This window comes from Schistocerca cancellata, chromosome 2 (genome assembly GCF_023864275.1).
Source record: "Schistocerca cancellata isolate TAMUIC-IGC-003103 chromosome 2, iqSchCanc2.1, whole genome shotgun sequence".
In the NCBI taxonomy this organism is placed as follows: Eukaryota; Metazoa; Arthropoda; class Insecta; order Orthoptera; family Acrididae; genus Schistocerca; species Schistocerca cancellata.
The window spans coordinates 1,004,390,580-1,004,412,984 of record NC_064627.1 but is presented as its reverse complement, the minus strand read 5'-3'; the positions used below and the strand labels follow the sequence as shown (position 1 = coordinate 1,004,412,984).

Sequence of the window (22,405 nt, the reverse complement as noted above, 5' to 3'; positions counted from 1 at the left end):
TGCATCTATTGTGTTTATTACACTTATGGGTGTTTATTGAACTTAAGGAAAAACGCTACGAATCTGTATACCAACCTACTATTATGCTTGGATGTACAGAGAGGCCATAGAAATTGAAAAGCCCAGAAATAATTTTAAGAGAAAAGAAGAATTACTGAAATGATGTAAGCTGTGAGCCTTAGTGCTAAATAAAACAAAGAGCGTCAACTCGTCCCAACTACAAGTTCCTTAGCAGACATCGGCGAGACTGCGCTCTTAGGCGGTTGGATGACGTCACAAATCGACCCTACATATAAACAGTTCACCTTTCTGAGCTTGTTTGAGTCTGTAAGTGCCTTCTGAGTCTGCCTTCTGTTGCCTGTAACGTTGGAAGACGAAACGGCGGAGAATTATGGTTCAAATGGCTCTGAGCACTATGGGACTTAACATCTGTGGTCATCAGTCCCCTAGAACTTAGAGCTACTTAAACCTAACTAACCTAAGGACATCACACACATCCATGCCCGAGGCAGGATTCGAACCTCCGAGCGTAGCAGTCGCGCGGTTCCGGACTGAGCGCCTAGAACCGCTAGACCACCGCGGCCGGCAGAGAACTATGCCTCACGCCCATAAAATAAGTATCAGAAATTACTTTTCTTCTAGTTTTCACTGATATTACTTCCAGTAGGAATATGTGGCACACGTAAATGTCTTTTAGACGTACACGCCGCCACAGCTCGTAGTGGCAGCATGGTGAGCAAAGTCACGTCGTACTATCTCTCGTCGTAATTCTTGTTCAAACAAAGATAACTGGAGTGTGGTGTCTCGGAATAAATTACCAAGTTCACACAGGGAGTCGTCTTCTGGTACATTAACGTTCTCTAACCGCGTGATAGTTCATAGTTCCCTTACTTTTTTTTTTATTTATACCGGATTGTACTGTAAGAGTGGTGAATACAAGTCAGCTTAAGTCCGCCGTTCTGATTTAACATCGTTTCTTGTCGCAGTAAGTCGTTGTCTCTTGCTGTCTAATCACTTTTTTGTCCATGCTGGATCTCACGTATAATTTCTACGTGCATATTACTGTTTGGATATGGAATCAAAACAGGGAATGAGTAACATGACTAAAATTGCGTTGCGGATGCGCAGTCTGAGTCGTGACACGTCTGAGAATTCAATCTTCGTCTGTGTCATCATTGTGCTTCGTTTCGGGCTTTAAGTACACACATCACAAAAAAAGTTTTGCTGAAGAAAGACGTTGACTGTGGACATTGTATCACAGACACATCCCTTTGACTGTTCGGAAATGTCACTGAACCCGCCCAAAGATGTAAACAACTATGCATGAACAGCGCCTATTAGACGGAGAGGGTCTGACAGCCGATCAGCTCCAGTCATTCCACCAGGAAGGAGGTCCACGGCTCGTGTTGTCTGTAGTTCAACCATGCCTAGACGGTCAGTACCGCGGTTCGATCGCGTCCGCATTGTTACTTTGTGCCACGAAGGGCTCTCAACAAGAGAAGAGTCCAGGCGTCTCGCAGTGAAGCGAAGCGATGTTGTTCGGACATGGTGGAGATACAGAGAGACAGGAACTGTCGATACAAGCTGCACTCAGCCCGCCCAAGGGCTATTACTGCAGTGGATGGCCGCTACCTGCGGATTATGTCTCGGACAGCAACGCCACCATGTTGAATAATGCTTTTCGTGCAACCACAGGACGCCGTGTTACGACTCACTGTGCGCAATAGGCTGCATAATGCGCAACTTCACTCCCGACGTCCATGGCGAGGTCCATCTTCGGAACCACGATACCATGCAGCTCGGTATAGATGGGTCCAACAACATACCGAATGCACCGCTCTCCGGCCGCGGTGGCCGAGCGGTTCTAGGCGCTTCAGTCCGGAACCACGCTGCTGCTACGGTCGCAGGTTCGAATCCTGCCTTGGGCATGGATGTGTGTGATGTCCTTAGGTTTAAGTAGTTCTAAGTTTAGAGGATTGATGACCTCAGCTGTTAAGTCCCATAGTGCTTAGAGCCATTTAAACCATTTGAATGCACCGCTCAGGATTGGCATCACGTTTTCTTCACCGATGAGTGTCACATATGCCTTCCACTACACAATCGTCGGAGACGTGTTTGGAGGCAACCCGGTCAAGCTGAACGCCTTAGACACACTGTCCAGCGAGTGCAGCGAAGTGGAGGTTCCCTGCTGTTTTCGGGTAGCATTATGTGGGGCCGACGTACGCCGCTGGTGGTCATGGAAGGCCTCGTAACGGCTATACGATATGTGAATGCCATCCTCCGACCGATAGTGCAACCATATCGGCAGCATATTGGTATGGCATTCGTCTTCATGGACATCTTGTGAATGACTTCCTTCAGGATAACGACATCGCTCGACTAGAGTGGCCAGAATGTTCTCCAGACATGAACCCTATCGAAAATGCCTGGGATAGATGGAAAAGGGCTTTTATGGACGACGTGACCCACCAACCACTCTGAGGGATCTATGCCGAATCGCCGTTGAGGAGTGGGACAATCTGGACCAACAGTGCCTTGATGAACTTGCGGACAGTATTCCACGACGAATACAGGCATGCTTCACTGCAAGAGGACGTGCTACTGGGTATTAGAGGTACGGTGTGTACAGCAATCTGGACCACCACCTCTGACGGTCTTGCTGTATGGTGGTACAGCATGCAAATTGTTGTTTTCATGAGCAATAAAAAGGGCGGAAGTGATTTTATTTTATTTATTTATTTATTTACTCGTCAAGTTCCGTACGACCAAATTGAGGAGTAAATCTCCAAGGTCATGGAACGTGTCAGTACATGCAATACAACATAAACGGAATAACAGATAAAAATAAATGTTCATGAACCTTAAAAAAGTCAGTCCATAAGTTTAAGTAAACGCTATCAGCAATACAATAAAAATCAGCTTAATTTTTGAAGGATCTCGTCAACAGAATAGAAGGAGTGACCCATGAGGAAACGCGTGGATTACTGCCAAGATTTTTTAATTCGAGTGGCAGCTTATTGAAAATGGATGCAGCAGTACACTGCAAACCTTTTTGCACAAGAGTTTAGGAAGTCCGATCAAAATGCAAGTTTGATTTCTGCCGAGTATTAACCGAGTGAAGGTTGCTTATTCTTGGGAATAAACTAATATTGGTAACAAGAAACGTCAATAAGGAATATACGTGTTGGGAGTCCTAAGGAATATACGTATTGGGAGGCCAATGTCAATATACCCAGACTCGTGAACAGAGATCGACAAGAGGTTCGTGAACTAAAACCACTTATTGCCCGAATCGCCCGTTTCTGAGCCAAAAATATGCTTTTAGAATGGGAAGAGTTACCCCAAAATATAATACCATACGACAATAGCGAATGAAAATAAGCAAAGTAGACTAATATTCGTGTCGAACGATCGCTCACATCTGATACCGTTCGAATAACAAAAATGGCAGCATTAAGTCTTTGAACAAAATCCCGAACGTGGGCTTTCCACGACAGCTTACTATCTATCTGAACACCTAGAAATTTGAACTGTTCAGTTTCACTAATCATATGCCAGTTCTGTGAAATTATAATGTTAGGTTTTGTTGAATTGTGTATTAGAAACTGTAAAAACTGAGTCTTACTGTGATTTAGCGTTAGTTTATTTTCTACAAGCCTTGAACTGAGGTCATGTACTGCACTATTTGAAACCGAGCCAGTGTTGCACACAACATCCTTTACTACCAAGCTAGTGTCATCAGCAAACAGAAACATTTTAGAGTTACCCGTAATACTAGAGGGCATATCATTAATGTAAATAAGGAACAGGAGTGGTCCCAACACTGATCCCTGGGGCACCCCCCACTTGACAGTACCCCACTCAGACCCCACATCACAGCCGTTCTCAACATTGCGAATAATGACCTTTTGCTGCCTGTTGCTAAAGTAAGAGGTGAACCAGTTGTGAGCTACTCCCCGTATTCCGCAATGGTCAAACTTCTGGAGCAATATTTTGTGATGTGTATGTTGATCTGTATTCCGATTTTCTGTACAGGTTCCGGAACTCCCGGAACCGCGGTGATGCAAAACTTTTTTTGGTATGTGTATTAGTGGGATGGTCTGTAGCCCACCACATCGCGTCGTGATACTCTGTTCTTCCAAACAGTTAAAACCTTACACCCAGCCACCCCTTTCTCTTTCAGCTCAGCCAGTGTTCTACTGCTTAGTTTTCTTTTCGTTGTTGGCCTTCAGGTTTTGAGCGTTTTAATCTTCATCTCATTTTTACTAAGATATTTTAGTTTCAGGTGCAATATTTTTTTTAAACTTTTCAGTTCACGGAACTGTTAGGTCCTTTTCCGGGACCAGTTTCCAAAAACACTGATTTTCGTACCTTTACCTTCCTCCCGTCCATGTCATAGCTTTGGAACGAACGAGACGTCAAGGTCAGAAAGTTCGGGAAGAAAGTTTGCGTGTTAACGTTGGTCGGAGGGAGCGTCTCGTCGGTTCCTAACACAGGAAGTCATTCTGTTCCCGCGGTTCTCACTCGTTGTAGAATCTAGAAAGTGAGACTGGTGGACAGTTATTAAGGACTGTGTGTTGCTCCGCTCGTTCTGCAGATGGGGGCGAGGCAGCGGCGGCGCTGAGGGATGCGTGGCCAGCTGACTCGTTGCGTGCTGCTGCTGCCGCTGCTGCTGCTGCCGTGGCCGGCCGGCGCCGCCCCCGCACCCGCGCCCGCGCCCCTGCCGTCGCCGTCTGCGTCAGCGTCGCCGTCGCCGGTGGACCGTCTGCTGGACCACCACGCCGAGCAGGGCTCCTCCTGGCAGGCGTGGCTGCTGCTCGACTCGGAGGACGACGCCAGCGCGGACCTGGCGCACGGCCAGCGACAGGTACAGACCACCTGCTCACCTCACCCCTCAGCTAGGGAGTAGTCTCCGCGGGTTTTGCTGCAGGATCCCATGTGGGACCTTGCCCACACGTGTAATATAGGATGCCTAGGAAGCTGTTTTCTCGGATAGCTAGACACAACTGGCCGTTAAAATTGCTACACCACGAGGATGACGTGCAACAGACGCGAAATTTAACCGACAGGAAGAAGATGCTGTGATATGCAAATGATTAGCTTCTCACAGCGGTCACACAAGGTTGGCGCCGGTAGCGACACCTACTACGTGCTGACTCGAGGAAAGTTTCCAGCCGATTTCTCATACACAAACAGCAGTTGACCGGCGTTGCCTGGTGAAACGTTGTTGTGATGCCTCGTGTAAGGAGGAGAAATGCGTACAATCACGTTTACGACTTTGATAAAGCTCGGATTGTAACCTATCGCGATTGCGGTGTATCGTATCGCGACATTGCTGCTCGCATTGGTCGAGATCCAATGTCTGTTAGCAGAATATGGAATCGGTGGGTTCAGGAGGGTAACACGGAACGCCGTGCTGGATCCCAACGGCCTCGTATCACTAGCAGTCGAGATGACAGGCACCTTATCCGCATGGCTGTAACGGATCGTGCAGCCACGTCTCGATCCCCGAGTCAACAGATGGGGACGTTTGCAAGATAACAACCATCTGCACGAGCAGTTCGACGACGTTTGCAGCAGCATGGACTATCAGCTCGGAGACCATGCCTGCGGTTACCCTTGACGCTGCATCACAGGCAGGAGCGCCTGCGATGGTGTACTCAACGACGAAACTGGGTGCACGAATGGCAAAACGTCAGTTTTTCGGATGAATCCAGGTTCTGTTTACAGCATCATGATGGTCGCATCCGTGTTTGGCGACATAGCGGTGAACGCACATTGGAAGCGAGTATTCGTCAACGCCATACTGGCAAATCACCGGGCGTGATGGTATGGGGTGCCATTCGTTACGCGTCTCGGTCACCTCTTGTTCGCATTGACGGCACTTTGAACAGTGGACGTTACATTTCATGTGTTACGACCCGTGGCTCTACCCTTCATTCGATCCCTGCGAAACCCTACATTTCAGCAGGATAATGCACGACCGAATGTTGCAGGTCCTGTACAGGAAATTCTGGATACAGAAAATGTTCGATTGCTGCCCTGGCCAGCACATTCTCCAGATCTCTCACCAATTGAAAACGTCTGGTCAATGGTGGCCGAGCAACTGGCTCGTCACAATACGCCAGTCACCACTCTTTATGAACTGTGGTGACGTGTTGAAGCTGCATGGGCAGCTGTACCTGTACACGCCATGCAAGCTCTGTCTGACTCAATGCCCAGGCGTATCAAAGCCGTTATTACGGCCAGAGGTGGTTGTTCTGGGTACTGATTTCTCAGGACCTATGCACCCAAATTGCGTGAAAATGTAATCACACGTCAGTTCTAGTATAATATGTTTGTCCAATGAATACCCGTTTATCATGTGCATTTCTTCTTGGTGTACCAATTTTAATGGCTAGTAGTGCACAAGCAAATCATATTAACGTTTATTACAGTAAGTGTATTGCCAATAGTTAACTTTGCCTTCTACAGTGAAGTGTCGCAAGCAATTGGCGACATGGAAATAATCAATGTCATTCGCTATATACAATTTTCATGCAAGCCATTAATCTAAGAATAAAGTCTCGGCTAAACAGTTAAGATGACGGCGAGTCTTCTAGTGCTGCTCTTCTAGTGCGTCCTCTATTGCAGCCGGGGCTATCTGGAGCGACGCATATACACTACTGGCCATTAAAATTGTTACACCTAGAAGAAATGCAGATGATAAACGGGTATTCATTGGACAAATATATTATACTAGAACTGACATGTGATTACGTTTTCACGCAATTTGGGTGCATAGATCCTGAGAAATCAATACCCAGAACAACCACCTCTGTCCGTAATAAAGGCCTTGATACGCCTGGGCATTGAGTCAAACAGATCTTGGATGGCGTGTACAGGTACAGCTGCCCATGCACCTTCGACACGATACCACAGTTCGTCAAGAGTAGTGACTGGCGTATTGTGACGAGCCAGTTGCTTGGCCACCATTGACCAGACGTTTTCAATTGGTGAGAGATCTGGAGAATGTGCTGGCCAGGGCAGCAATCGAACATTTTCTGTATCCAGAATTGCCCGTACCGGACCTGCAACATGCGGTCGTGAATTATCCTGCTGAAATGTAGGATTTCGCAGGGATGGAATGAAGGGTAGAGCCACGGGTCGTAACACATCTGAAATGTAACGTCCACTGTTTGAAGTGCCGTCAATGCGAACAAGTGGTCACCAAGACGGGAAACCAATGGTACCCCATACCATCACGCAGAGTGATACGCCAGTACGGCGATGACGAATACACGCTTCCAATGTGCCTTCATCGCTATGTCGCCAAACACGGATGCGGCTATCACGATGCTGTAAACAGAACCTGGATTCATCCGAAAAATGACGTTTTGCCATCGTGCACCCAGGTTCGTCGTTGAGTACACCATCGCAGGCGCTCCTGCCTGTGATGCAGCGTCAAGGGTAACCGCAGACATGGTATCCGAGCTGATAGGCCATGCTGCTGCAAACGTCATCGAACTGTTCGTGCATATGGTTGTTGTCTTGCAAACGTCCCCATTTGTTGACTCAGGGATCGAGACGTGGCTGCACGATCCGTTACAGCGATGCGGATAAGATGCATGTCATCTCGACTGCTAGTGATACGAGGCCGTTGGGATCCAGCACGGCGTTCCGTATTACCCTCCTGAACCCACCGATTCCATATTCTGCTAACAGTCATTGGATCTCGACCAACACGAGCAGCAATGTCACGATACGATAAACCGCAATCGCGATAGGCGAGCTTTATCAAAGTCGGAAACGTGATGGTACGCATTTCTCCTCCTTACACGAGGCGTCACACTAACGTTTCTCCAGGCAACGCCGTCAACTGCAGTGTGTGTATGAGAAATCGGTTGGAAAGTTTCCTCATGTCAGCACGTTGTAGGTGTCGCCAACGGCGCCAACCTTGTGTGATTGCCCTGAAAAGCTAATCATTTGCATATCACAGCATCTTCTTCCTGTCGGTTAAATTTCGCATCTGTAGCACGCCATCTTCGTCGTGTAACAATTTTAATGGCCAGTAGTGTATTCTCTTCGGACAGAGGCCGCTCTTGTCGTGGTGCGATCCTAGTGAGCGTACTATTGGCTGACTTCGTCTCACAGCCTTATCTGCGGTTAACGTTCCATGCTGACGTGCCGGCTCTTCGTGTTACGCCGGAACATCCCCAACACTCGTATTTCAGCGACGCTACTGTCCGCCATCTTTTACTGTCTGGCCCATTGCACCTACATCTACATCTACATCTACATCTACATGGATACTCTGCAAATCACCCTTAAGTGCCTGATAGAGGGTTCATCGAATCACCTGCACAGTAATTCTCTATTATTCCAATCTAAAACAGCGCACGGAAGAAAACGAACACCTATGTCTTTCCCTGCGAGCTCTGATTTCCCCATGTTTTGTTGTGAAGGTCGTTTCTCCCGTGTAGATCGGCGTCAACAAAATGTTTGCGAATTCGAAGAAGAAAGTTGGTGATAGAAATTTCGTGAGAACATTCTGCCGCAACGAAAAACGCCTTAGTTTTAATGATGTCGACCCCAAATCCCTTTTAGCACCCATGTGGATGACCTCACACTTTCTGTTAATTAGGGTCAACTGTAAATTTTCGCACCATACATATATCTTTCCTAAATCGTTTTGCAATTTTTTTAATATTATGATGACTTTACTAGTCGATAATCGACAGCCTAATCTGCAAACAACTTAAGACGGCTGCTCAGATTGTCTCGCAAATCGTTTATATAGATAAAGAATAGCAAAGGGCCTGTAACACTACCTTGGGGAACGCCAGAAATCACTTCTGTTTTACTCGATGACTTTCCGTCAATAACTAGACGATATTCCACAAGCACGAAATTTCACTACAATCCGCTTGTGTGGTACCGTGTCAAAAGCCTTCTGGAAACCTTGAAATACGGAATCAATTTGAAATCCCTTCTCAATAGCACTAAACAGGCGCGTGAGTAAAGAGCTTGACTGCGTGTCAATAAACCGTCCTCTTCGAGCTGAACCTGTTGTTCTAAACCGAGTTTTGGTGCCTTCATCCAAGCATGAAATCTATCGGAGAGCTGAAACTGAGGCGAAGCTTCCGAAATGGCCTCACAGAAAATGTCAACCACCCAGAAGGAGAGGACGAAACGAAATGAAACTCCATAGTCTTTAGAGGGTATGTGATGTCATTTCATTGATTACGAAACCGAGTCATATTAACAGACAGTTTAGCAGTATGAGCCCACTTACCGATATACAGTATTTCAGACAACGCGTGCAATTAGCACTATTACGAAAAATGACATGCCGTTACGAGGAAAGGTGGCTGACTGTCGAGATACGTTATCTATTACAGGTTATGCTCGATTAAGAGCTCATAAACCAAGCTGAAATTTTATTTTGTTCGTCTTGGACTGTCATTTGAAATATGCGACTGTTTGTGACACAAAAGACACGACCTAAAAGCACCACAACTAAAGCCACAATAATGACGGCAGTTCTATCAGGCGTATCATGAGGCCTAGAAACAGCCCTTCCTGTAAGTTGATACATAAACTAACAAGGGGAGGTTACGACGTTAGGATTACAGATTTATTTCAAACTTTGTACACATTCAGTAGGCCATTAAAACAACATAATGTGTAAGTACTAAGGTGCACTAGTCTGGCAATTTAGAGAAAATCACAAGAGAAGTTTTACGCGTCTATGATGTGGGTTATGTATCTGTGCATAGGGGCCGGACGTTGGAGTCCATGGTGGTCAAGTGATTAGCGTTAGAGTTTCGGAAAACGAACGTTTATGAGGCGACGGTTCGACTCCCTCTCAAACTTAATTGTTAATCAATTTTTTCATCACTGGTCATATTATTTAATTTATATGACATTTTAGAGACTTTATAATGAAAAAATCATCACGTTTATTTGCATGAAGGTTCAATTTATGTTTTCAAAGTCTGTATGACGAATACCACCCGGCAACGTGTGATGAAGAGAGCGCATCCAACGTGTAACTGTACATTACTCTTGTGGTCTGGCACATTGTGACTTGCTATATTAATGATTGCGAGTAACGTCATTCGCATCATCGTTTGTCGAGGTTTGACGTGGGTTTCCCAGGCCTGTCCGTCGTTCTTGAAGTCCGCAGCTTGTGGTCTAGTGTCTGTCGTTGCTGCCTCTGGATTACGTGGCCCCGGGTTCGATTCCCGACCGGGCTGGGGATTTTCTCTTCCCGGGGACAGGGTGTTTGTGTTGTCCTCATCATTTCATCATCATCATTCGTGACAGCGAGTAGATTGGACTGTAAAAAAAAAATCTTAGACTGTGTAAAGATTGGGACTTCCTATGGGCGCTGATGACCGCGCAGTTGAGCACCCCCACAAACCAAACATCATCATCATCGTCGTTGAAAATTTAGTTATAGATAGTAAGTAGACAAATAACATATGAAATCGACTACAACTTCATGGAAATGTACGTCTTTTTTCATGCTATTACCTGTCAAATGTTATATAAATTAAATAACACGAGCAGTAATGGAAAAAATATATATTAAAAAATGTGTTAACGGGATTCGAATCGGCGCCTCAGGCATGACCTCCTTCTAAGCGCAAACGCTAACCAATTTTTTTATCTTATTTTGTTCTTTATTGTTCATTGCATTTCTTCGGGGCGAACGTGCCATGACACCCGTTCAAATTCATCCTGATCCATTCACTCAGTCTGTTTATTTTTTTTATTACAAGGGGCAGCGAACCCTCTGACCAAACACGCTAAACTACGGTCTCAGCAAGCTGACCTCAATGACTTCTTACAGTCAGCAATTTCGCACTTTCGCACAGATACATCACTTACATAATAGACGCGTAAAACTTCATTTGTGATTTTCACGGAATTCTCAGAGTAGTGCACTTTACTACTTGCACATTACGTTGTTTTAATGGTCTACTAAAGTTTGAAGTAAATCCCTGATCCCAGCGTCATGGCCTCTCCTTGTAAGTGAAGTACTGATGAACAGTTGTCATTAAAAATGCTCTGTAGGAAACCGGTACACAGTAATGGAAGAGCTACAAAAAAGATTCCTGTTACCAACAAGTACCCGATGCTAACACTGGATGTCACTATTTGTGTACAGACATCCCCATAGATGAATCAGTGGAAGTTGTTAAACACAAGCGTCTTCTAACCAAACTGCGTGCCTACGGAATATTGCCTCAGTTGTGCGACTGGATTCGTGATTTCCTGTCAGAAAGGTCGCAGTTCGTAGTAATAGACGGAAAGTCATCGAGTAAAACAGAAGTAATATCCGGCGTTCCCCAAGGAAGTGTTATAGGCCCTCTAATGTTCCTGATCTATGTTAACGACATAGGAGACAATCTGAGTAGCCGTCTTAGATTGTTTGCAGATGATGATGTCATTTACCATCTTGTAAATCATCAGATGATCAAAACGACTTGCAAAATGATTTAGATAAGGTATCTGTATGGTGCGAAAAGTGGCAATTGACCCTGAATAAGGAAAAGTATGAAGTTATTCACATTAGTACTAAAAGAAATCCGCTAAATTTCGATCACGCGATAAGTCAAACAAATGTGAAGGCTGTAAATTCAACTAAATACAGAGGGATTACAATTACAAATAACCTAAATTGGAAGGATCACATAGATAAATTGTGGGTGGAGCAAACCAAAGACTGCGATTCATCGGCAGAACACTTAGGAGAGACTGCTTACACCATGCTTGTCTGCCCTATTCTGGAGTATTGCTGGGCGGTGTGGGATCCGCATCAGGTGGGACTGATGGATGACGTTGAAAAAGTACAAAGAAGAGAAGCTCGTTTTGTATTATCACGAAATAGGGGAGATAGTGTCACAGACATGATACGTGAATTGGAGTGGCAATCATTAAAACAAAGGCGTTTTTCGTTCCGACGGGATCTTCTCATGAAATTTCAATCACCAGTTTTCTCCTCTGATTGCAAAAACATTCTGTTGGCACCCACCTACATAGGGAGAAATGATCATCACGATAAAATAAGAGAAATCAGGGCTCACACAGAAAAATTTAAGTGCTCGTTTTTCCCGCGTGCCGTTCGAGAGTGGAACGGTAGAGAGACAGCTTGAAGGTGGTTCATTGAACCTTCTGCCGGGCACTTTATTGTGAATAACACAGTAATCACGCAGATGTAGATGTAGAATTTTACAAAACATCGAAGTTTTCAATGGCTGGACTCAGTCAGTTCATTAATTTGCTTGAAATGTTATCAAATTATAATTTCTTCACTTTGAGAAGTGCTGTGTGCTAACAGCCCAGTTGTGTAACGACGTCTCGAGCATATCTGAGACCATAGCCGACATTTTCTTAAACCACCTTGAGGTAAAATTAATTATCAGTAGCTTTCCATGTTTATAGAACAATGAGCTCTTTGAAAGGTACGTGTTGCTGTCCATATTAATAATAGTAGGGGAAAGTAAGCAAGAAGTGGATGCATAAGGATAAGGGACGGTTAAAAAGCTTCCGTTCGATGGCAGTGCAGCCCACGATCGGTATGTCTTATCAAGGGAAATCGCCCTGAACACTGAGGCAATTATCAGACCGACGCGCTAGGTTGAAGATACTCGTTTGTTAAAGCGTCATGCCCTGCTGCTTGAAGAAGTCTGTAACTGCCTGTTTCACATCCTCGACCGACAGGAATGATCGACCCTTCGTGGCCTTTTTTAAGGCACCGAAGGGAAGAGATCCGGACCGTGGGGCGGGTGCTCGAATGCCTCCCACTTGGGATGGCGTAACTTCTGTGTTACGACGTTTGCGATTTGGGGACGTGCGTTGTCATGGAACAGCAGCACCCACTGTTGCAGAACGGTGTTTTCCAACGGTGGTTTTCGACAGAAATGCTGCCCCATACACATTCTTCATTCTCCTATGGATGTCTCACGTTGGTCCTGTTTGGACGCATTTGGTAATATCGTCGCCTTAGTTCATGTTTCCGCAATTAACGCATGAACTTCGGAAAGCCACGCATGGCACACTAATCCCTTGCCTTACGTCGCTTTGGAATCGCGTTACGTTGCATATACGCTGCAGCGAGGTTCTCGAACGGAAACGTCCCTTATACAAGCACTCAACAGCAAGCACAAGAGCATCAAGTTCACCGTTGAATACAAATGTCAAAATTCGCTTTACCTGACGATCTCCGGTAACATATTCTAGGCATCTACAGAAACGCTTTTACTACATCCATACATCTTCATCTCACACTCACACATACAAACTAGCAGGTTATAGGCCCATATTACACAGGGCACACAAAATGCCACTGAGCAATGATGTGTATCAAATTGATTTTGGAATATTTAAACATACAGAAGCGGCTAGTCTTTACCAACCTGCGCCCATAGCTATGATGTCTAGGAAAGTTGTGAAATTGATAGATAAAAGCAAAATGAACGACAACAGAGAAACAGACCGAGGATACTGTGAATTCCATATTTTGCTTCAACTTCAAAAAAACTGCTAATGTGTTCTACGCTACTGGCCATTAAAATTGCTACACCGAGAAGAAATGCAAATGACAAACGGGTAGTCATTAGACAAATATATTATACTAGGACTGACATGTGATTACATTTTCACGCAATTTGGGTGCATAGATCCTGAGAAATCAGTACCACCTCTGGCCGTAATAACGGCCTTGATACGCCTGGGCATTGAGTCAGACAGAGCTTGCATGGCGTGTACAGGTACAGCTGCCCATGCAGCTTCAACACGATACCACAGTTCATCAAGAGTAGTGACTGGCGTATTGTGACGAGCCAGTTGCTCGGCCACCATTGACCAGATGTTTTCAATTGGTGAGAGATCTGGAGAATGTGCTGGCCAGGGCAGCAGTCGAATATTTTCTATATCCAGAATGGCCCGTACAGGACCTGCAATATGCGGTCGTGAATTATCCTGTAGGGTTTCGCAGGGATGGAATGAAGGGTAGAGCCACGGGTCGTAACACATCTGAAATGTAATGTCCAATGTTCAAAGTGCCGTCATTGCGAACAAGAGGTGACCGAGACCTGTAACCAATGGCACCCCATACCATCACGCCGGGTGATACGCCAGTATGGCGATGACGAATACACGCTTCCAATGTGCGTTCACCACGATGTCGCCAAACACGGATGCGACCATCATGATGCTGTAAACAGAATCTGGATTCATCCGAAAAAATGACGTTTTGCCATTCGTGCACCCAGGTTCGTCGTTGAGTACACCATCGCAGGCGCTCCTGTCTGTGATGCAGCGTCAAGGGTAACCGGAGCCATGGTCTCCGAGCTGATAGCCCTTGCTGCTGCAAACGTCGTCGAACTGTTCGTGTAGATGGTTGTTGTCTTGCAAACGTCCCCTTCTGTTGACTCAGGGATCGAGACGTGGCTGCACGATCCGTTACAGCCATGCGGATAAGATTCCTGTCATCTCTACTGCTAGTGATACGAGGCCGTTGGGATCCAGCACGGCGTTCCGTATTACCCTCCTGAACCCACCGATCCCATATTCTGCTAACAGTCATTGGATCTCGACTAACGCGAGCAGCAGTGTCGCGATAAGATAAACCGCAGTCGCCATAGGCTACAATCCGACCTTTATCAAAGTCGGAAACGTGATGGTACGCATTTCTCCTCCTTACACGAGGCATCACAACAACTTTTCACCAGGCAACGCCTGTCAACTGCTGTTTGTATATGAGAAATCGGTTGGAAACTTTTCTCATGTCAGCACGTTGTAGGTGCCGCCACCGGCGCCAACCTTGTGTAAATGCTCTGAAAAGCTAATCATTTGCATATCACAGCACCTTCTTCCTGTCAGTTAAATTTCGCGTCTGAACCACGTCATCTTGGTGGTGTAGTAATTTTAATGGCCAGTAGTGTACATCTACCCCTACATCTGTATTCTGCAAGCCACCTTAAGGCGCTTGTCGGAGGGTACTTTTGTACCACTATCAGTTCCCCCTTTCCTTTTCGAGTGGCTTATGGTTGAAACTGTGCAATGTAATACTGTTTTTTCCGCGAGCAACCTATTATGTAGTAGACTACCACACAACATGCTCCGTACAATATGTGCGTTGAACTCGTTTAAGCTTCTGCATTAAATGTAAGGATCATATAAATACATTTACGTCCAACATGACAAACAAATCCGCAATATCAACCCACATTAATGAACTAAGGTTTTTGATAAGACTACGTTTATGACAGAAAGATCAAAAGATGCGAAGACATATACGTATGCACGTCTCCGTCTCTTTGATTACATAAGTTGGTAATGCTCTTAAACTTACAATTCACTGTTTTCTGTACTTGTGCAATCCCTAGGCTGTTTACGGTTTGTATTTATGTGTTATTATTATTGATATAAATGTGTATTAAATAATGACCTGCAGTATGGTTTTTGCTGGAACATCTTGTAAGTAGCTTATACATACTAGGCAATATCCTGACTTACTCACTCATCATCGCCAGCCCAGATTGCTAAGGATAGTAACTTGAAATACGGAAATGGTGTTGGTCTTATACTTTAGGCGTTGTTTCAGAAGGGATTTTTCGAAATTCAGCTCCTAAGGGGATGAAAGGTTTATTTATTTATTTATTTTTTTAAAGAATGTAACGCTATTAAGACAGTTTTGAAGCTAGCTCTACGAGAACTGGTATTGGGTTTCTCGGTCACAAATAAAGAAACAAGGTGTTTCAGTATTTCTCGAAATCCTATGGGGTGAAATAGTGATCGAAATTTTTTTTAAATAAATCATTATTAAAGAATTAATAAAGTATTTTGAAAGATCTCTGTGAAAATTGGTACTTGACTTCTCGATTAAAAATAGAAAACATATGTTTCAGTGTTTTTTAAAATTCAACCCTTATGGTGGCGAAATACGGCATTAATATTTTTATGGAAATTTTTCATTATGCAAGCAGTTTTGAAGATAAATCTATGAAGATTTATATTTAACTTCTCTGTAAAAATTAAAAAATATACATTTCACTGTTTTTGGAAATTCAACCCATAAAGAGGGTGAAATAGGGGATGAAAATTTTAGAGGAAATATTTCGGTGTATTAAAAATGTTTAAATCTAAATCTATGAAAACTGATATTTGACTTCTTGGCTAGAAATGAAAAATACATGTTTCAGTATTTTTGGAAATCCAGCCCTCTAAGGAAGAGTGATAGAGGATGAAAATATTTGTAGAATTATTTCATTAAGCAAGCATTTGCAAACCTAAATCTATGAAAATTTATATTAGACTTTTCTGTTAGAAATAAAAAAATTCCTGTGTCACTGGTTTTGGAAATTCAACTCGCAAGTAAGTGAAACAGAGGATGAAAATTTTTGAGAAAGTATTTCATTATACTAAAAGATATGTTAAGCTACATATATGAAATTAAATATTTCAGTTTTCGGTTACATGTAAAAAATATTTGTTATGGGATGAAAGTTTCCATGAAAATATCAGCATAAGAACACAAAGGCTATGACAAACAAAAACCTTGGACTCCAGGTACCAGAATCACTTTTTGGTCAGAAGTACATTCGGAGAAGACCATACTTCTATAATCTCGAAACTTCCTGGCAGATTAAAACTGTGTGCCAGACCGAGACTCGAACTCGGGACTTTTGCCTCTCGCGGGCAAGTGCTCTACCATCTGAGCTACCCAAGCACGACTCACGCCCCGTCCTCGCCTTACTTCTGCCAGTATCTCGTCTCCTACCTTCCAGACTTTACAGAAGCTCTCCTGCGAACCTTGCAGAACTATCCTTTCTTTCAGGAGTGCTAGTTCTGCAAGGTTCGCAGGAGAGCTTCTGTAAAGTTTGGAAGATAGGAGACGAGATACTGGCAGAAGTAAGGCTGTGAGGACGGGGTGTGAGTCGTGTTTGGGTAGCTCAGATGGTAAAGCACTTGCCCGCGAAAGGCAAAGGTCCCGAGTTCGAGTCTCGGTCTGGCACACAGTTTTAATATGCCAGGAAGTTTCATATCAACGCACACTCCGCTGCGGAGTGAAAATCTCATTCTATGATCTCATTAACATGAACAGCTTAGAAGGCGTCGCAATTTGTCAACAACATAAAAATTCGATTATAGGAAAACATAGAAAGATCTGTCAGATTATACAGACTATGCGATCGCAGCAGCGGGTGCTAAGGTATGCTACGGTATATGCAGCGAAATGAAGTGTAAAGTAGACAGCTGGCTACGTCCACAGAAAGGAATAGTCATGTAAACCACTGATTCATCTGAAGGTGATGGTGTAGCACCTCGAAAAGTCTCGTGGAAGAAACGTAAACTGCCAAAGATAATTGTTTTAATTTTTCTTCTGAGCTAAAACTTACACTAGACATAAGAGACTGGTAGAGCGGTGTTATATTTTGCACGTCTTGTCCCACAGGGCGGCTCGGCGCCTCGGCGCATCACCCCCAAGTCGGTGTTCATAGCGCCCGCTTTCACGCCCGACCAACTGCCGGCCTGCGCAGAAGGCTACCGCGCCGATTCGATGGGTCGCTGCGTCAAGGTGTTGCGTGTCGACCAGGCGGCGCATCTCGACTTCCTGCTGCGGCGCCTCAACGCCAAGTACGCCCCTGCCAAGCAGAACCCTGTTGCAGCCGCTGCCGTCCAGGGTCCGCCACCGCTGCCGCCGCCACAGGGTCCTCTCAAGCTTCCCCTGCCCGTGGACACTCACACCACCTCCTCGACGGCATCACCGGCTCCGAAGCCGACGTCGGAGACCCCGCCTCCTAAAGCAGATCAGAGTGAGTCAGATGACACCGGCGCCGCCGACATGATCATCAGCCTCTTCGGCGGCCAGGAAGGCAGCGGCGACGGAGGTGGCGGCGAAGACACTGCAGCCGTGGACCCTACTGTGCTCAGTGCCGGGCCGCCTGCGGAAGACGTCGACGTCCGAGACACTCTGCCCATGCTCGTCCTCACTCACACCGATTCCTCGTCGCCGGTCGAAGACGAGATCGTCCCTGAGCCCGAGCAATTTACTGGCGAGGTGGTGACGGTAGCCTCTCCAGTTCAGAGAGAATCGAACTCGCTTCCTCCGACCTCGTCACCCTCCCCTGCACCGCAAGTGACTTTAATCTCTGACAAACACCAGCACAATCCTGGTGGACAGATGATGCGTGACGCCAGTCCAGTCGCTGCATCAGATACGTCTCCTGGTGAGGATTGGACACCAGTCTCTTCTACTCACGAGTCCAAATCCCCAGGTTCGTCAAAGAAGCGTACAGGAGAGTTTGTGTCGGACGACTGGCGAGAACGACCCATTCCTTCTGACGAGACAGCAAAGACTGTTCCAGTGGGCACGAGGAATGCTGGCACTTCCGCAGTTGGCTCCGTCCAATTTTCGAACGTGAAAGTTGGAACTACACGTACTGGTCCATTGGAAACCTCCCCTGTGGAAAATTCTTCCAAAAAGAACAGTGCACAAGATCCTGCACAGATGCAGAGGCAGCAGGGGAGCCACAGTTCCACCTTCGCTACAGCAAATGTGCCCAATGCCCACGTTGGTTCTACAGCATACAACAGTTACAACTCACCAGAAGTTCACCACGCTAAGGAGTGGAGTGGTGTGACAAATCGGATCCCACATACAGACAATGGATATGTGCGGTTTCCACAAGGCCATGGAGGGGGTTATGTCCGTTTCCCACTAGATGCTTTCCAGGAGCAGCGAAATTCTGGTGGCAGCAAGTTATGGTGGTTGCAACCAGGCCCTAATGGTTGGCGTGTTAGACATCCTGATGCACGCTACAGACCAGCACTGGTACGCTTCTTCACACGGTTGCCACCATTACACGGACAGACTTCTTGGGACACCTACGCTAGGCGTGCATAACTTGCACACTCATCTAGGTTGTACTTAACAGAACTCCAAACATAAGATATTACCCACTTTCTCTACATGTAGTACTAGAATGGTCCAGCAGTCTGATTATATGCTGCAGGAGAGTGACAAAACAGCTGCACCTGGCAAGACGAGTGGTGTAGAGTGTCTCTACATATTTTTGAACCTGGTTCTCTGCTCATGATGATTGTATCACATAAAAACGAGATACACATCGGTATCAAGTTTGAATTTGTGATACATGTGTAAAGTGGAGAAGAAGCAGTAAATATTATAACAGTGCTATGTACTGTTATCAACATGAATACTCGAACATGCAATATTGACTATATTACAGTGTAATTACAGTGTAAACATTTGGGACGATACATATAGTTTGGAGTGTTGCCATACTGTGACTTCGTTCAAGAGTCACTATCATCCACAGCATGTAGTTTAAAGGAACTATTTGTTCCTTTCTATTTTCCCTAATTTAATACATTGTATATTGTTGCTTAAATGTGTACATAGTGTACAGAAAAAGTAGTTCTACCAAGTAATAGGTTTAAAATGAATTATTCTTCCATAGGAGAATAAAAATATGTAATGTGGTCATGCGTTTTATTTAGCAACACCTTCAGAAGTAGTGTATTCATAAATTTTCTTCTCTTATTGTAGTATATGATCATTGCAATTTTTTGTGTATATTGTAAAATATCAGAGAAGTCTTGCCAAGTGATGGACTGTACGGTATCTTAGATCTAATAGTAGTGAGTCGAATTATATATCGATCAAACCAGCCAATGATTTGGCTCATAATTAATACCTTACCATCTGACTTTTATACTGTAAATATTACATATACGTTTGTCACTAGCAAATAGTATTTTGTATTTTATCTTATTTAGTTATTCATCTGTATTCATGTAGGAAAAGTGAAGGATGGAATTTTTAAAAGCGCACAGGCTTTTGTAAGAGCAGTTGTTTCTCTTTCCCTAGTGCACATTAATGTGCAGTACAAAATGTGATTATAATGTGCTTTTAGTTACCACATATATGTGTAAATAAGTGTCAGTAGACTAATTACATAAAAAACAAGTCAATAGAAGTAAACACCACACTTCGCTGTTAGTTGTCTCGAAAGCTAAGTTAGCATACCCTGTATATATACAGCCAATTTAATGTACATAATGTTTTGTCAGCAACGATAATTGTAAATCTATTTTTGAGAGTCATAGAAGTTCACATGCAATATTCTAGTCTTTTGCACTGTTTATAACAAAGCTTTTAAAGCTACTAGTGCCTTTTGATTTGTTGCTTTGTTTATAATGAAATTTATGCAGTCCAAGTACAATTGTTAAAGTTTTCAGAATAATTTTGATCCAATGTTTTCTATTTGTATAAGCCTAACCTGGTACTTAATATTTTAGAGATTGAAAAACAGTTATTCAGTTTTTATTGCTCTTAATCTTTCCCAGTTCAGCCTGCTGCCCATTTAGTCCTCTCTGTGTTAACATTTGTTTAATGCTTTGTAATATGCAGAATTTGACTGTTTGGTTATGTTTGTGCCCATTTATGGTAAGTGATTTAATGATTAGTATGATGAAATTTTCCTGTTAAATAGTGAAGCTTTCCTATCCATTTACACACAAGATCTACTACCTGTTCTCGATGACGTCCATCATTACTTGTAATGAAACCATTCAGACATAAAAAAAACCCTCTGTAAAAGTTGTAATACTTCCATAATTTCACCTTTGTAATAATTTACAGTTTGAAAAACATTTATGTGTCCCAGGGTCATAATTGGTTGTTAATTGTGGGGTCACCAATATTTATGATATGATTTCAGAAACTAACCGAAGATATAGTTAGCAAGGAAACTGATAACACTATAATATGTGAATTTAGGAGCATTAAAGAAATGCATAATAAACAAATGGACTAGTACCACTATGACTCAGTCTGTAAATGTTAGGTAATTTCAATAATTTGGTCTGAAGTATCTCAGGTAGAGTCACCATTTGAATTCCTGTACATTTTATTAGTGTTTGGTGTTTCAGCCTATGTTCACAACAAAACTTGAACCTTCTGTCCCATGAGCTTTTTACTCTTAATTCATCACTTTTGCAAGTATCGCTTAAAGCAATCACATCTAGTTTGAAGAAGGAGGCTTGTGTGAAAAACAAGTGTGTAGCTCAGGGTTTTCACTTTCAAACCTATCAATTTCTAGCTAACATTCTGCACTAAAAGATAAATGTAGTAAATTAAATCATCATAGTTACAGTGGTCTAACATTCTGAGGCATATACAAAGTCTTTATAATGATGGTGATGTAATTATAACATTAAGTTAAATTATTATGTCATTTGCAGATATTTCTCGAGATAAATTTATGTATAAGTCATTTATATTTTTACTTACACACTGTGTTACACTGAGAAAGTTTTAACCCTTAAATGAATATTTGGATCGAGGAAAATAGAATGCAGTTCTCTTTTAATTTTGATTTTGCTACATTTAGTGAATATGTTAGTTGAACTTCATTAATGATTTTAACTTAATTTTATTCTAACCACAATTTTCCACACTTTCACACGTAATTATTAAAATGATTCTATAATTCAAAACAGACAAGGGGAGTACTGCAAACCTTCATGAATACTGCACTCACAACAAACTTTCTTTTGAAACAGATAATGAGAAGTAGGTAGCAGGAAAAGTGAGTAGGTAGCAGGAAATGTGATTATTATTTATTGGTTTCATTTTTATTCTCAGATATGCATAGCTAAAAGTTAATAAATAAAAACGGAGTAAAAGTGACTCAAATATTTTTTAAACTAATTGAATTGAAGCCCAAAAAATTTGAAAAAGTATTTACAGTTTTAGTATTTTTTAGATAACGTTATTTTAGTGTGGAACAAGAGTTACAGTATTCAAGAAGAAAATTTATATATTCAAGATATTTAATTTAAAGTATGGCATTACGTGTAAGGAGATAGATTTCGAGACAGCGTTTACAGCCTGCTTAAGTTACCAAACTATTGTTGGTAATACCTAAGCTATGTGTGTGGGATTTTAGCAACATGATACTCTTGGTAATTATTCATTTAATTACTTTTAAGAGTTTTTCATGCACAATGTAGCATCCAATAGCACTAATATAGAAATGTACAAATTGTCAGGCCAGAATGTATTTAATAAATATATCAACGATATCTCTTTGTCAGTCTCTGTTAGATTACTTTTCTCTTTCCTTCTCCAGAAATTACAGAAATTAACTTCCTTTCCAACTAACTTGAAATTTGACTGCTCTAGCTAATGTAAGCTTAGAGGTGAAAATACTTTTGATGCCATAATAAGTTTGAGACATTCAGTTTTCACACACACACACACACACACACACACACACACACACACGCATATTCCTTTGGTTGTGTACAAATTAATTTAGGCTGTAGCTGAAAACAAGGCAAACTGTGTTTGTGAAATAAGTTGTAATATCACCCAGAAAAC

At 43.3% G+C, this 22,405-nt stretch overlaps 1 protein-coding gene and 1 long non-coding RNA gene across 2 annotated transcripts in view; both read left to right on the top strand.

Annotated features, from left to right (window-relative positions):
• LOC126162974 (uncharacterized) overlaps positions 1-4,721 on the top strand; it is a 523,342-nt gene extending 518,621 nt beyond the window's left edge. The window contains exon 4 of the long non-coding RNA XR_007535142.1: positions 4,598-4,721. This is a non-coding gene — a long non-coding RNA (uncharacterized LOC126162974). The remainder of the gene's footprint in view (positions 1-4,597) is intronic.
• A 45-nt stretch (positions 4,722-4,766) lies between these two features.
• On the top strand, positions 4,767-22,098 carry LOC126162973 (cell surface glycoprotein 1-like). The gene is made up of 2 exons (XM_049919822.1): positions 4,767-4,867; positions 17,450-22,098. Exon 2 carries the CDS (start codon positions 17,555-17,557, stop codon positions 18,899-18,901), a length of 1,347 nt encoding a protein of 448 aa, XP_049775779.1. The 5' UTR covers positions 4,767-4,867; positions 17,450-17,554; the 3' UTR covers positions 18,902-22,098.
• Positions 22,099-22,405: the final 307 nt, after the last annotated feature.

Excerpts from the sequence above, each read along its gene's own strand:
- LOC126162973 (XM_049919822.1), top strand. The coding sequence starts at position 17,555 with ATGGGTCGCTGCGTCAAGGTGTTGCGTGTCGACCAGGCGGCGCATCTC.